Consider the following 13,602-nt stretch of genomic DNA (forward strand, 5'->3'; position numbering starts at 1 on the left):
AAACTTAAATGGAAGAACAGCTGTTCACATCTTTTAGCGTTTCACATTTGCCTAACTTATAAATTGCCATGTGTCAAAATCGTGGTTCTGTAATTGCTAAAGCATGATATGTCAGGTTATTTGAATATAATTACTTTTTGAAGGAATTGTGACCACAAAACATCTTTTTTACGTGAAGAGCTGTACATCATTTGCAGTTACTCGAATGATGTCTTGATCTGAAGCATAAATCCCAGGGACTTAATGTTTTTAATAATACCATGTCACTGCGGGGGATGGGGGCGGTGGAGAAGAAAAAAGAATAATAGGGTGAAAAAAAAGCATTGACCTAAACTAACCAGTGTGTGAATTGCTTTGCAGCTTTTATTTATGGGAAATCCTTGCTTTGGATGCCAGTGGGCAGCTGCAATCTGAAAAACAATCCAGTAAATGTTGTTTTGTTTTGTATTTTGTAGCAGGCAACTAATTATCAACCACTAAATAAGAATATCTTTGATACTGGGAATTGTTGCATACAGAATATTTTTGTTAAAAGGTGATGAGCTCTTGCCTTTATTTCACATTAAAAGTGATAAACTTCTAGTCAGGTTTCCTATAAAAGAAGCCAATTAATATATGTACCTAAACCACAAAAATAGTATACCAAACTATTTGAAAATTGTTTTTCTACTTAAAATATTGTTTAGCTTGCGACTTCTTAGGACATTTGTAAAAGCAAGTTAAAGCCAATAAAGTTTTTGATTATTTTTTGTAACCGGAGATGGTTTTTACAATTAAAATAACATTTCAACTAAACAAACCATTGCTAAATAATGATATTTAATAAGTTGCCTTGTATAATTTCTGAAAATTATACTTGTTCTGAAAAGTATAAGAATACTCTAATGATAAAAAGATTTCTAAACAAAATTTTATCTTGTTTGATTTTTTTTTTTACTCTCATCTAATGACAAAATTCTGTAGATTTTCATCTTCCAGTGTAGTTACTTTTCATTAAGTAGCTCGTAGGTAATGGCTTTTACCTGTTAAAATATAAATAACATAGCAGGCATTCGAGAGAACTAAACTGGAGTAAAGCGTTCATGGGTTAGAATTAGACTCTCGGACTATGGAGCATATTATCCTGTTTAATGTTAAAGATGGATCTTCTATGAATTAAGAAAAACCTTCCTGTTAATAAAAGCTTCCTTTTAACTATGATGTTTTTCCTGATTATAATTTCTTTTTAATAACTAAGGAGCAAAATAAATGTTTTTCCTTGTAAGAATTCACCTAATTGCCGCGCACTCGAGCCGGCTCTGCGCCGCGAGGTTGAGTCTCTAAGTTGGACGCGCTGCGCCCCTCCGCCCTCCGAGGTCCAGTCCATTCTCCCCGGCCAGGTTCTGGTGCCCCGGGCCGGCCTGAAACCCTAGGGATTGTAGGGGGGCGGCTCGTTTTAACTGTCAATTCGGGGCGGACATGCTTGAGTGTTGTCAACATCAAGGTCGGGAGGCGGCCGTCGGGTCCGGGGTCGGGGAACTGCGCCCCGACACCGACCTCGACGCGGCCCCGAGTCGCGCGCTCCCTCCAGCTCCCCTCTTGGCCCCGCCGCCCCGCCGTAGCCGCGGCCACTACGGAAGCCCGCGGAGCCAATAGGAACGCGCGGCCGGCCGGCCCGCCCGCGGATTGGCACCTGCGGCCCGGGCCGCGCGCCCCCATTGGCTCGCGGCGCCCGAGGGATTCTGCTACGAGACGGCAGAGGCCGCTCGGGAGGGCGGGGCGGGGCGGGGCAAGAGGCGGTGGGATTGGCAGGTCCTGAGCTCCGCCCCTTCCGCTTCTCAGGCCTGACCTTCCGGCAGCCGGCCCGCACGCTGAGCCGACGTTGACGGGTTCTCGCGATTCGGCCCGACGCGCCCCCTCTCGCGACATCATGGTGGCGTACTGGCGACAAGCTGGACTCAGGTAGGGCCGGGCCTCGGGAGGGGCGGGCAGCTGGGGCGCGGGGAGGTCCGGGGCGAACCGGGGTCGGAGGTCACGCCAGGCGCGGCGGGGGTGGGGGTGGTCCCGGCGAGTGCGGCCCCAAGATGGCGGCTTGCGGACGGTGAGGCCGGGGTCACGGCCGTGGGATGCGGGCGCGCCGAGGCCGAGCACCTGCCCGCACCTGCCGGGGGCGCCGCCGAGCACCTGTGCGCCGCCGTGAACGCGCTCGACAAGTGCCGTGTCTTCCCGAGGACGGCGCTTCTCACCCGCGGGGCCTTTGTCCTTCGAATTATACTCGGTTGACGTTCTAGAAGTAACAGAGCCACATACAACCTGAGAACTCGAAGGAGCGGAGAGAGGTTTCTGGAGGTAACCACGGTCACCGTACTTGGCCGTTCCAGCATTAAGCTGGGGCCTTTTAAAATGGCATATCCAGGGCTTCCGTGGTGGCGCAGTGGTTGAGAGTCCGCCTGCCAATGCAGGGGACACGGGTTCATGCCCCGGCCCGGGAGGATCCCACATGCCGCGGAGCGACTAGGCCCGTGAGCCATGGCCGCTGAGCCTGTGCTCCGCAACGGGAGAGGCCACGACAGTGAGAGGCCCCCGCGGCGCGACGAGGCCCGTGAGCCATGGCCGCTGAGCCTGTGCTCCGCAACGGGAGAGGCCACGACAGTGAGAGGCCCGCGTCCCGCGAAAAAAGAAAAAAGAAATAAAATGGCATATCCATTTTTTATTTAAATTGGCTCCTGTTGGTCTCAGGTTTCCTTATCGGTAAAACGGGTGAAAGCCCTTGGTAAGGTGTAAAGCTTTGCCATAAGGTGAGTGGTGGCTCTTAGGAAGCCAAACTGTGGAACCCAGTGGAGGACATGGCTTCTGGTGAAATGGAGACAGCATGGATCTAGGTGTCATACCTGGTTTCTCTGCCTGTGCACCCAGTTGAGCTGCTCACCTGGCTCAGGTTAACACCCCTTGTTATTTGACTAGATTAAGTAGCACCTCCTAGTAGTGACCTTCTGTGGGTATGTGACTGTGGGCAACCCAAGTGTGTCTTGACTTTCAAGGTCAAGTAGAGTTTTGTACAGTTGGAAGGATGATGGTCCCAGTCAGCGGGACCATGTATTAAGCACCTGCTACGAGACAGGTGGGGGGCAGTCCTGCTCTCCACACTTGGTCTTTCCTCCTCCTTACCACCAGTGGGGCAAATACTGTTATCCTTCTGCTTTGTTCTGTTGTTTTTACAGAATAAATTAGCCCCAAAAATGGAACAGCTTAAAATTCACCAATTAGTAGGAGTGGAAGCAAGAATTGGAACTCCTACCTCTGGCCCAAAAAAACAAACCTGAAAGATGAGAAAATAGTCAGCAGCTCCCTCCCCTCTGTCCTTCCTGTTTTCAAAACGTGTAAAAAGTGAGCTGACATCTTTTGGAAAATAAGATGTTGATGGGAGTCCATCTACCAAACAGGAAGCCAGGCTGTTAGATATTTTGCTAGAATTGATGATGTTCTCTAAGGACTTCTCAGTTTAATTTAGAAACCTTGGTTGGAAAGTATTTTCAATGGCAGACCTGACAAGCAGAATCCAATATTCTCAGGAAAACCTTTAAATAATCAGAAGTAGAGCTGTTTTAATTCAAAATAGTTTTTTTCTCTTTTAATTATGTATACTTTACCTTGTAAGAATAATAAAAAATTTTAAATAGAGAAATGGAAAAAAACCACTCATATTATGCCCTCTGTTAACATTTAGGACTGTTTACTGTGCTGTGGGATTTTTTTTCTCTAATATATGCATCTTTTATTTCAAATTAATATGTATTAAAGAGAAAACACTGCAAAGCAGAAAAACCAAAAATCACCTAACGCCAATTAAGACTTTGATACATTTCTTTCTGCTCTTCGTTCTCTTTGTATAGATTCCTTTTGCATTAGTCTTTTTTTTTTAATTAGTTAATTAACTTGGTTTTTTTGGCTGTGTTGGGTCTGTTTCTGCGCACAGGCTTTTCATTGCGGTGGTTTCTTGTTGTGGAGCGCGGGCTCTCGGGCACGCAGGCCTCAGTAGCTGTGGCTCGTGGGCTCTAGAGCGCAGGCTCAGTAGTTGCGCACGGGCTTAATTGCTCCGCAGCATGTGGGATCTTCCCGGACCAGGGTTCGAACCCAAGTCCCCTGTATTGGCAGGCGGATTCTTAACCGCTGTGCCACCAGGGAAGCCCTGCATTAGTCTTTTTTGTTTTTTTGTTTTTTGCAGTACGCGGGCCTCTCACTGTTGTGGCCTCTCCCGTTACGGAGCACAGGCTCCGGACACGCAGGCTCAGCGGCCATGGCTCACGGGCCCAGCCGCTCCGCGGCATGTGGGATCGTCCCAGACCGGGGCACGAACCTGTATCCCCTGCATCGGCAGGCGGACTCTCAACCACTGCGCCACCAGGGAAGCCCCATTAGTCATTTTTAAGTTCAGTTCTACAATGATGTACAATCCAACCAAAATGAAAAGTATAGGAAGAAAAATAAAAGCACAGTCACACAGCATGTCTGGCTGGATCATTGATAATTAGCTTTATATTGTCTCTCGTATTCCTCCAGCTACATCCGATACTCTCAGATCTGTGCAAAAGCAGTGAGGGACGCACTGAAGACGGAATTCAAAGCAAACACCGAGAAGACTTCTGGCAGCAGCATAAAAATTGTGAAAGTGAAAAAGGAATAATCTGTAAGTTGCTGGTGGATTTAGAAAAAGAGTTGCATCTTAAGTTTTTAGAGAGCTTTTAAAAATCAAAATAATTTTAGTTCTGCCTTCTGTCCACATTTGGCCCATCAGCACATTTAGAAGTTAGTGGGATGATAATGTCAGGCATACAAATTGTGGAAGCCCCATGGCATCATCAAAGAATGTCATTTCAAGGCCCTGACAAGCAGAAGTAACTGCCACGTTGATTTTCAGTTCATTGAGCCATGCTAGGTAGAAAGCCATCTTATTTTAATTAAACCTGTTTCATGTGTCTGCACAAAATCAAATAATTCGGAGGATAAACTCCTCACTTTTATAATTGTTATCGGAGTTATGTAACAGTTCAGGAGCATGAAAAATTACAGTTCTTTGAGTTTTTATTTCCCCCACATCTGCTAACGTTCTCACAAATCACTACTTCCCGAACATAGGGCTACAAGTACAGGCAAGGGTCCTGCTATCTTATCAAGCAATAAAATCGGCAAGACCCTGCAGTGAATACTGTTTTGCTACATTTATGTTTTCAGAGTTTGGTTCATTTTACTTCTGATGTTGGCAATGCAAAGTAAGACAGTTTCGTACAGTTGGTAAGTTCAGACTTTTGTGTTCCAAACTACTAAAGTGATTTGATCTCTAAACTGCTTTCTTGACATTATTATTTCGAAGATCAAGTGAGGCAAATTACCAGAAAGATGTTTTTCAGATTTAATTTTCTTGTTTAGCTTTAAAAATCTTCAGACCCACAGTTGCAGGGAAACGTGATAAATAGTAATCCTTTGGCAGCTTGTACTTATGAGCGATTTTACTTACTGGAACTGTCTCCCCTAATTACTTTTCATTTTCATGTTGAATTAGTAAATATTTTATTACAAGTCTGGAGGTGCGGTGTTGAGCCCTTTTTCTGGGGCTCTCTGTCTGATCTCATAATTCTGAGGAATGAGACCTGGTTTTAGGTTGGGTTGTTTCGTTTTAACAACGAGCTGACTGAGAAAAATCACCCAGCCTGTGCCTGCAGCGTGGCCGAGCCAGACTCCGCATTGAACTCCCTCCACCTTGTAATGTCCTTTGGGCCAGGAAGTAGTGTCCAGCTCCAGTAAGCAGAACAGTGACCGTCCTCTATCCATCGTGCTGGGGACGCAGCCCCACTGCCTCAGCGTAGGGGATTTAGCGTCTTTTAAAGGCAGAGTGTTTCTTTATTGCGGGGAGCGTGTTTGGTTTTACTTAGCAGGGAGGTGCCTCTTCAGCTAAGGCAGTGCCCGTGAACCCGCACTTTTGCAGCTGAGAGCCAGGGTTCATCACCGACCGAGCGAACTGGATCTGCAGTCGTATTATACTGCTCATTATAAAGAAGCTACTTGCCCTATTCGTGTTGGATTTTTAAGAAAACATGAAGGACTGGCAACTTGCTATTTCTCTTTTCCTCCTAGACCCTGACTACAGCTTGAAATGCTGCATGTTCATGGTGAAGATGTGTGGGCCCGTGTTATGGCAGATTGAAAACGATCCCCCTTCGTGGAAAAAAAAAAAAAAAAAACCTGTCTTGTTCATAGATTGACAATTCCAATAAATTAAAGTACAGTTCACTCTTGCTGTTGGTTTTTGGTTTGTCTCGGACTTTTTCTGTTCGGGAACTACCACACAACTGCAGGATTGTGATCGTATGAACCAGGGCTTTTTCAAGGAGAACAGTGAATTCCCTGGCGGTCCAGCGGTTAGGACTCCGAGCTTCCACTGCACGGGGCACAGGTTCGATCCCTGGTCGGCGAACTAAGATCCTGCAAGACTCACAGCTGAAAAAAAAAAAAAAAAAAAAGTTAAAGGGCGAACAGACATATCTAGTGACCAGAGGGGATCCAGGAGACATTTTGAAAACGTCTCAAAAGAGAAAGTTCTCTTTTTCGTGACGTAATTGACAGACTTGGGCTCCGTCATTGAGGCTGTCTTGCCCCTTATGTTTGAATTGCAGACGTCATGTCAGAGCAGTGGGTTGGGGTCGGGGGTGGGCCGGGTTGTCTGCTGGCCTCGTCCTAATGCGCTGGCAGCCGTATCCAGGTGGTGCCCCTCAGCAGGCTGAGTGCGTAGATGAGAAGAGGAAATGCTAAATTGTAGTATTCATGTTCTATCGTGCCCTTCAAAGCTATAGAGAAGTGCTATTGTTGAAATTCACTAAGCACGAGATACTTTTCACATTGTCTTATAGGTGAATCTTTATGTTCTGGGGGCACTTCTCATAGGAAACGAGGCAAAGCTGCTCAGCAACTTGCTTAGCAAGCTGATGGCCGAGCTGACGTGAACACGGAAGCTTCTGGACTGCAGGTCTAGGGCGTGATCATGACAGCAGGTCCATGGTGATTTCACGCTGATTCATTTACCTATTAAATATTTAGGGTTGAAGAATTGTTGGCAGTGGGGTGTTTTTCCCTTTCCTTGAAACTTGAAGGCACTGGGTGGGGTAAAACGCCAGAGTTTACAAAGTTGCAAAGTTAACTGCTTGATTTTTACCCACTTCTGGAGATGGAGAGAGACACTTGGCCAGGAAATGTTGAAACACCGTGTAGCTTCTGCCCCAGGACAGGTTCTCAGCTCGGTACTTAAGCTAACAATAATCTATCACGGGCCACTGCGCCATGCCAAGGAAGAGCACAAGAAAACGCCTTTGTTGTTGGCTTCTGGAGAGGACTTCCTGCCCTGGACACTTGGCCTACAGGCTTTATCTCATTCTTGGCATGGGGCACACGAGGAGGAGCTGCAGGGCTGGACAGGAGCAGCCTACGATCCCTTGTGCCCTGTGCCTCAGGCTGTTGTCCTGCTCTTTTGAAGTCAAGGCCCCTCAGTTGTCATGCTTCCATTCCCCACAATTAAGGTACCAGGGGGCATCTTTCATTACAGGGACAGGAATAAACGGATCACAAGGCCGTGGGGCCTTTTTGGTACCAGGCAGATAAAGTAACTGATAGGCAAAGGGCTAAATTCTTTCCAGCCAATTCAATTAGAGATAAGTCATTTATTCGGGAGGCAAATGGGATAATTAGAGATGAGACTTAGGGACAGGGCTTGTGGTATGGAAAGGATTAAAAGTCAACTGAGTAAAGGACAGATTCACTGCTCCGTAAAGATTCTTTGAGGCTCTTTCTCTGTGATTAAAAAATCCGGAACCGATATCGTGATGCCCTGCCTCATGGCCTGCTGGGGGCTGCCAGGACCACTGTGTCCAGATTACCAGGGGTCCCTGATCAGATCTTGATGTGGGTATTTCACTAACCACCTGAATGATTTGTGAGGGATTCAGTCTCTTCACTCAGGCAGTGTTCTTGGTGTGAAGTGAAGGAACTGGACAAGCTCTAAAATTCTGATTCTACCTTCTTGGTCTCCGAGAGACCAATGTCGCTGTAGCAACCATACAGCTAAAGGAATAGGCTCTTCAGAATCAAAGGGGACAGATTTCTTTTGGTTTCTAGTGTTTTTTTGTTTTTTTTTTTTAATCTATTTCTACCATATGAAAGAGTAGGATGGTGAGATGCATTCTGAAAATATTTTTAACTACTCACATTAATCAGTCTGGACGGTTAGAATTCCAAGAAAAGGAATTTATTTAGTCTGAAATAAAGCAATTTAGCCATTTAAAATTGTATTTCTTTTATTGTAACGATTACTGTTGAGCAAACAAAAATCTTTACAGTGATATAAATCAGCAAGGTTTTTTTTTAATTTAGATCTTTGTCCTTTCTTGCATCTATTTAATTGCCTTTTTAGATTTGAGAAAGTGAAAAAAAGTGATAGAGGAATCATGTGTGTAAATTCTTATGTAATCGCATGTTATAAGTCTTTTTAGCATCTAAGGAAGTTACGAACTTCAAACTAGGAGTAGTTTAGGTGCAGTTCCTTAAATCTACGTTTAAATCTACTTTTGTTTTTAGTGCTTTTTGAACCACAAGTAGAAGGTATTTATTTATTTATTTATTTTGTAATTCTGGAAATAGAAGACTTGTCATGATACCGACAGCAAGACTTAATTTTCTCTTGGTACATGTTTTAGTTATTTCCTCATGAGACATACATGAAAAGAATGAAGTTTCTCAAAATGAGCTGCTGTCACCCATTCACCGGCTGCCTCATTACTGCAGATTACAGAGCAAATCCAGTTGCCGGCAAGTAAATATTTCCTCCTGTGACCAGCTACCCATGGATCAAATAGGACAGCTCCCTGGTAATTCTAGAAGGCCATTAAAACCCTTACGGCGCTGGAAGGGATGGCAGTGCTGTATGTCAGGAATAGGTAAACTGTAATTAAGAAGTTATGGATGATCTGATTACACTTTTGTGTATCTGGTCCTGTTGTAATGTGAGCAGATTAAAATCATGTAATGGTTAAAGCTGCATCATCATGCAAACATTTATGGCAACTTCTGCAAATTAATTTGAACTGTAAAAGTTCCCTAATGAGACGATGTCCTCCATAACCGCAAAGGACACTGCAGCCACCGCTGCTTAATTCCTCCGTTTGAATGGTTGCCGAGCGCGCCTGTGGCCTTTTAAAAAACAGAGCGGCTACAGAGAGCTTTCCGGAGGTGATCGCCACATGAAAGTGAAAGAGGACATTTCGAAATAGCCTTTACGAGGAAAACCAAAGATGATGATTAATGAATTCCCAGAATCAAACATTAATAAGAAACTTAAAAGTATGTAAATACACGTATGTTAAAAGCTAGCTCTTCAGACATAAAGATCAGAGGATTGGAGTTCTCGAGTTTTGCTTGTCGTTTTTTGGTTTTTGGTTTTTATTTTTTTGCCCGGGTGTTTGTGGGAAGGAATGCCACTCTCCTTTCCTCCCTTTTGCCCTTTGCAGTTGGTACGTTGAAACGTACACACGGTCTCCACAATTTACTGGTGGACGCTGAAGCCCATTTACCCCCGCGAACCTCCCGCACACCAAGCAGTCACCTGGCTTTTCTGGAGGCCGGCAGGTGTGAGCAGGTGGGTTGCGGGCAGCAAGTTAAGAGAGAACCTGCAGGAAGAGCCTTAGCAGCCCGGGATGCCAGGTACAGATTCCGGGACGCTTACCAGCATAGCTAAAGCGTTTACAATTTAACCTCAACTGCAGTGGCTCCCCACGCGTCCACCCGTGGAGCCCTGATGCCTGGCGCGGTGCTAGGCATACAGCAAATAGCCAGTCCAGATCTTTAAACAGAGGGAGCGCTTTACCATAAATTCACCTGGCTATTAAAAAGCAGCGACTCGAGTGGGCAGGGAATATGGAGCTCTTCAAGGTTAGTCGGTGCCAGCAGAAGACCCTACTGCCCACCCGTACCTCCCCACCCGCGCAGTCCTGTGTCGAAGCTAATACTGGGTGGCTGCGTGTGGGTCGCGGTGCTGCGGTGCGGAAGCGGCCGGGGACGGCCGGGGGGACTCACTCGTCCCAGGTGAGAACACTGGACGTGACTCCACGCCGCGGCCAGCCTCACACAGCGGCTCTCGTGGTTAACGTCCCTGATCTCCTGGCTCCGTTTCTGCCTCCCCCCCGACCTCCTCCTTCTCCTCCAGAACTGCTTCGGCATCTTGAAGCTGTTGGTACTCGGACACCAAATCCTGGATATTACTCTCGGCTTCGGCGAATTCATTGATGTCCATGCCCTCACCCGTGTACCAGTGCACGAAGGCCTTCCTCTTGAACATGGCCGAGAAGTGCTCAGAAACCCTGCCGAAGAGCTCCTGGATGGCCGTGCTGTTGCCAATGAAGGTGGCCGCCATGCTCAGCCCCCGGGGCGGGATGTCGCACACGGCCACCTTGACGTTGTTGGGGATCCACTCCACGAAGCAGCTGCTGCTCCTGGTCTGCACGGCGAGCAGCTGCGCGTCCACCTCCTTGGTGGACATCTTCCCCCGGAAGATGGCGGCCACGGTCAGGTAGCGGCCGCGGCGGGGGTCGCAGGCGGCCATGGTGTTGCGGGCGTCGAACATCTGCTGGGTGAGCTCGGCCACCGAGAGCGCGCGGTACTGCTGGCTGCCCTGGGCCGTGAGCGGCGCGAAGCCGGGCATGAAGAAGTGCAGGCGCGGGAAGGGCACCATGTTCACGGCCAGCTTGCGCAGGTCGGCGTTGGGCTGGCCCGGGAAGCGCAGCGACGTGGTGACGCCGCTCATGGTCAGGGACACCAGGTGGTTGAGGTCGCCGTAGGTGGGCGTGGCCAGCCGGAGGGTGCGGAAGCAGATGTCATAGAGGGCCTCGTTGTCGATGCAGAAGCAGGCGTCCGAGTTCTGCAGGAGCTGGTGGAGGGACAGCACGGCGTTGTAGGGCTCCACCACCGTGTCCGACACCTTGGGCGAGGGCATCACGCTGAAGGAGTTGAGGATGCGGTCGGGGTACTCCTCGCGGATCTTGCCCAGGAGCAGCGTGCCCATCCCCGAGCCCGTGCCCCCGCCCAGCGAGTGCACGAGCTGGAAGCCCTGCAGGCAGTCGCAGCCCTCGGCCTCGGCGCGCACTGCGTCCAGCACGCTCTCCACCAGCTCGGCCCCCTCCGTGTAGTGGCCCTTGGCCCAGTTGTTGCCGGCCCCAGAGTTACCTGCGGCACAAGGGACTCGGTTAGCCCGCTGCGGTCGGGGGAAGGGTGTCGGCAGCAACACACCAGGAGGCGCTCCTCTCTTCCCCTGGAACCTTCCAGGAGAACCTACCGTGGACAAAGCTGTCCGGTTGGAAGAGGGCCCCCAGTCGGCTGGATCGGATGCTGTCCATGGTCCCAGGTTCCAGGTCCACCAAGACTGCTCGGGGCACGTATTTCTTACCTACGTGGAAAAATACGAAGAAGTCAGCCAACTGCCGTTTTTCTAAAGGTTAATGTTTCATCAGAGCAGAACCTTGTGACACGGATCCAGAAGAAAAAAGCCCTCCTAGAAGGTGTCTTTGATAGAGAGACTGGAAATCATATCTTGGACTGCAACAGCAGTCACACAAATCTGTAGAATGCTGCGGAAATATCTTTTTCCATCGTTGTCCGTTTTGTTTGTTGTCTTGCCAGTGACAGGGATTTTGTTCATATTGGAAATGATCCTACTTTTTATTTAAAAACCAGAAAGGGAGAATTCCCCAGTGATCCAGGGGTTAGGACTGCCGTGCTCTCACCGCCGAGGGCACGCGTTCAATCCCTGGTCGGGGGACTAAGGTCCCACAGGCTGTGCAGCGCAGCTGAAATAAAATTTTTTAAAAATTAAAAAATAAATTAATTCATTAAATAAAATAAAACCCAGAAAGGAAGGTCGGGGCCTAAGCTGCTTGTGTTGAGAGCGTGCCCCCCTCCAGTGACCAGAGACCAGTGACCCTCCAGTGGCCAGTCCTGCCCTCGGTCACTCGGGACATCCCCCATCTGGCGTCCTGGTCTCGCGGGACCTCCTCTCTCTGCCGCGTCCCTGGGGCTGGTGACGGGGGCCGACAGTGAAGTCCTACCATGGGCCTCGTTGTAGTACACGCTGACCCTCTCCAGCTGCAGGGCGCTGTCCCCGTGGTAGCTTCCGGCCCAGTCGATCCCATGCTCCTCGCCAATCACCTCCCAGAACTGAAAGCAGAAGGAGGGGAGGTCAGCGTCCAGAGGGACCCCGACGAGCGCCAGGTCGGCGACAGCACGTTGAGCAGAAAGGCAGGCAGCGAGGGCTCCTGGGCCTCCTTCCCTCCCCAACGTGACCTTGCGGGCCCTCCTCCTAACTGCCCACCCCACGGCGTAATGTACTCTTTACCTCTGCTCACCATGAAGTGAAGCTTGAGTTTTATGTCACCCTGAACTGCTTCAATAAAATGTCAACACATAAAATATTAGATTGGATTTTGCTCCTATTAACTTCAGGCCCTTGTGTACATTAATGCTGTTCTTTTAGAATTTCACATCAGAAGTGTATCTCTAGTTTGGCCTTACAGTGCGTCCAGCTAGTAAAGTATAGATCCCATTACGTGAAAATAAACTGAATTCTTACCTGATTTCACAGTAATAGCGCAATTCACTTTGTGGATTTATTTTCATGCAGTGTTCCCAAAAGCCCATCACTAAGACACCTATGCACGCTTTTAAACTGTGTGCATTTGGATGATCAGGTATGCACTCAATGCAGAATTATGCGTAGCTGTTCTCTTGTAACTATCTGAAACATACTACACTTTCAATCACATTACAGTATGTATTAAGATAGGTGGGTGCCAAGCTCTTTATATGGAATGGAAACGGTTACTGAGATAACGCCTTTCATTACCCTGAAGGAGCACGTAGTAAAGCGCAATGAAAATACATTCATTTATGTTGAAATCCCCCAGGGTGTTTTCCCAGCCACAGCTTGTAAACGATGGCTCTGATGTGGCCCTGGTCTTAGGAGCAAGATTACTTTATAGTAAATTATCAGCCCTCTTCAGGGCGTGGGAAAAGAAAGAAATTTAAGTTCTCTCACACCACGAATTAAATGGGTCTTAAAGTTCTTATGGCCCCAAATAATCAGTAGCTGCTCGGACTCTAACCACTAGGCAACACGGTTCCGGATTCAGAGCTGAGACCCTGTCTAGACCCTCCACCCCCTCCTGGGGTCCGTTCTCCACCTTATCTTCCAACTTCAGAGCGGTTGGGGCCCATGCCTCCCACTTCTCTGTGTGTTTTAGTTTTGAACGTCTTATCACTCGGCAAGGAAGGATGACAGCTCCTTTGCAAGCGGTCATTTTCTTTGCCCCAGGTTTTAAACACGTGTATTAAGAAAAGACTTTCATTTTTTCATAGCTGCGCTAGTTCCAACAGCCAAAAGTTGGAAACAATCCAAGCGTCCCTTGACAGATGACTGGATAAACAGAATGCAGTCTCTCTATAGGATGGACTATTATTCAGCCTTAAAAAGGAAGGAAATTCTGACGCAGGCTACAACAGGGATGGACACTGAGGACACTATGCTGAGTGAAA

General features: G+C 47.9%; 1 protein-coding gene across 2 annotated transcripts; it reads right to left on the reverse strand.

Annotated features, from left to right (window-relative positions):
* Positions 1-7,796: 7,796 nt before the first annotated feature.
* Positions 7,797-12,278, reverse strand: TUBB1 (tubulin beta 1 class VI). Of its 2 annotated transcripts, none has more exons than XM_028487319.2 (2): positions 12,120-12,278; positions 7,797-11,461 (listed from the first exon to the last, which is right to left on the reverse strand). In XM_028487319.2, the coding sequence occupies exons 1-2, from the start codon at positions 12,201-12,203 to the stop codon at positions 10,163-10,165; spliced, it is 1,383 nt and encodes a 460-aa protein (XP_028343120.1). In that variant the 5' UTR covers positions 12,204-12,278; the 3' UTR covers positions 7,797-10,162. The 2 variants fall into 2 exon arrangements, with proteins under 2 accessions (XP_028343120.1, XP_028343121.1); XM_028487320.2 differs by having other exon boundaries at positions 7,797-11,241; positions 11,351-12,207.
* Between the last annotated feature and the right edge of the window lie 1,324 nt (positions 12,279-13,602).

This window comes from Physeter macrocephalus, unplaced genomic scaffold (assembly GCF_002837175.3).
Source record: "Physeter macrocephalus isolate SW-GA unplaced genomic scaffold, ASM283717v5 random_989, whole genome shotgun sequence".
Taxonomy (NCBI): Eukaryota; Metazoa; Chordata; class Mammalia; order Artiodactyla; family Physeteridae; genus Physeter; species Physeter macrocephalus.

Excerpts from the sequence above, each read along its gene's own strand:
- TUBB1 (XM_028487319.2), bottom strand. The coding sequence starts at position 12,203 with ATGGGATCGACTGGGCCGGAAGCTACCACGGGGACAGCGCCCTGCAGC. Across the intron at positions 11,462-12,119 it reads GTACTACAACGAGGCCCATG|GTAAGAAATACGTGCCCCGA; the intron begins GTAGGACTTCAC and ends TTTTCCACGTAG.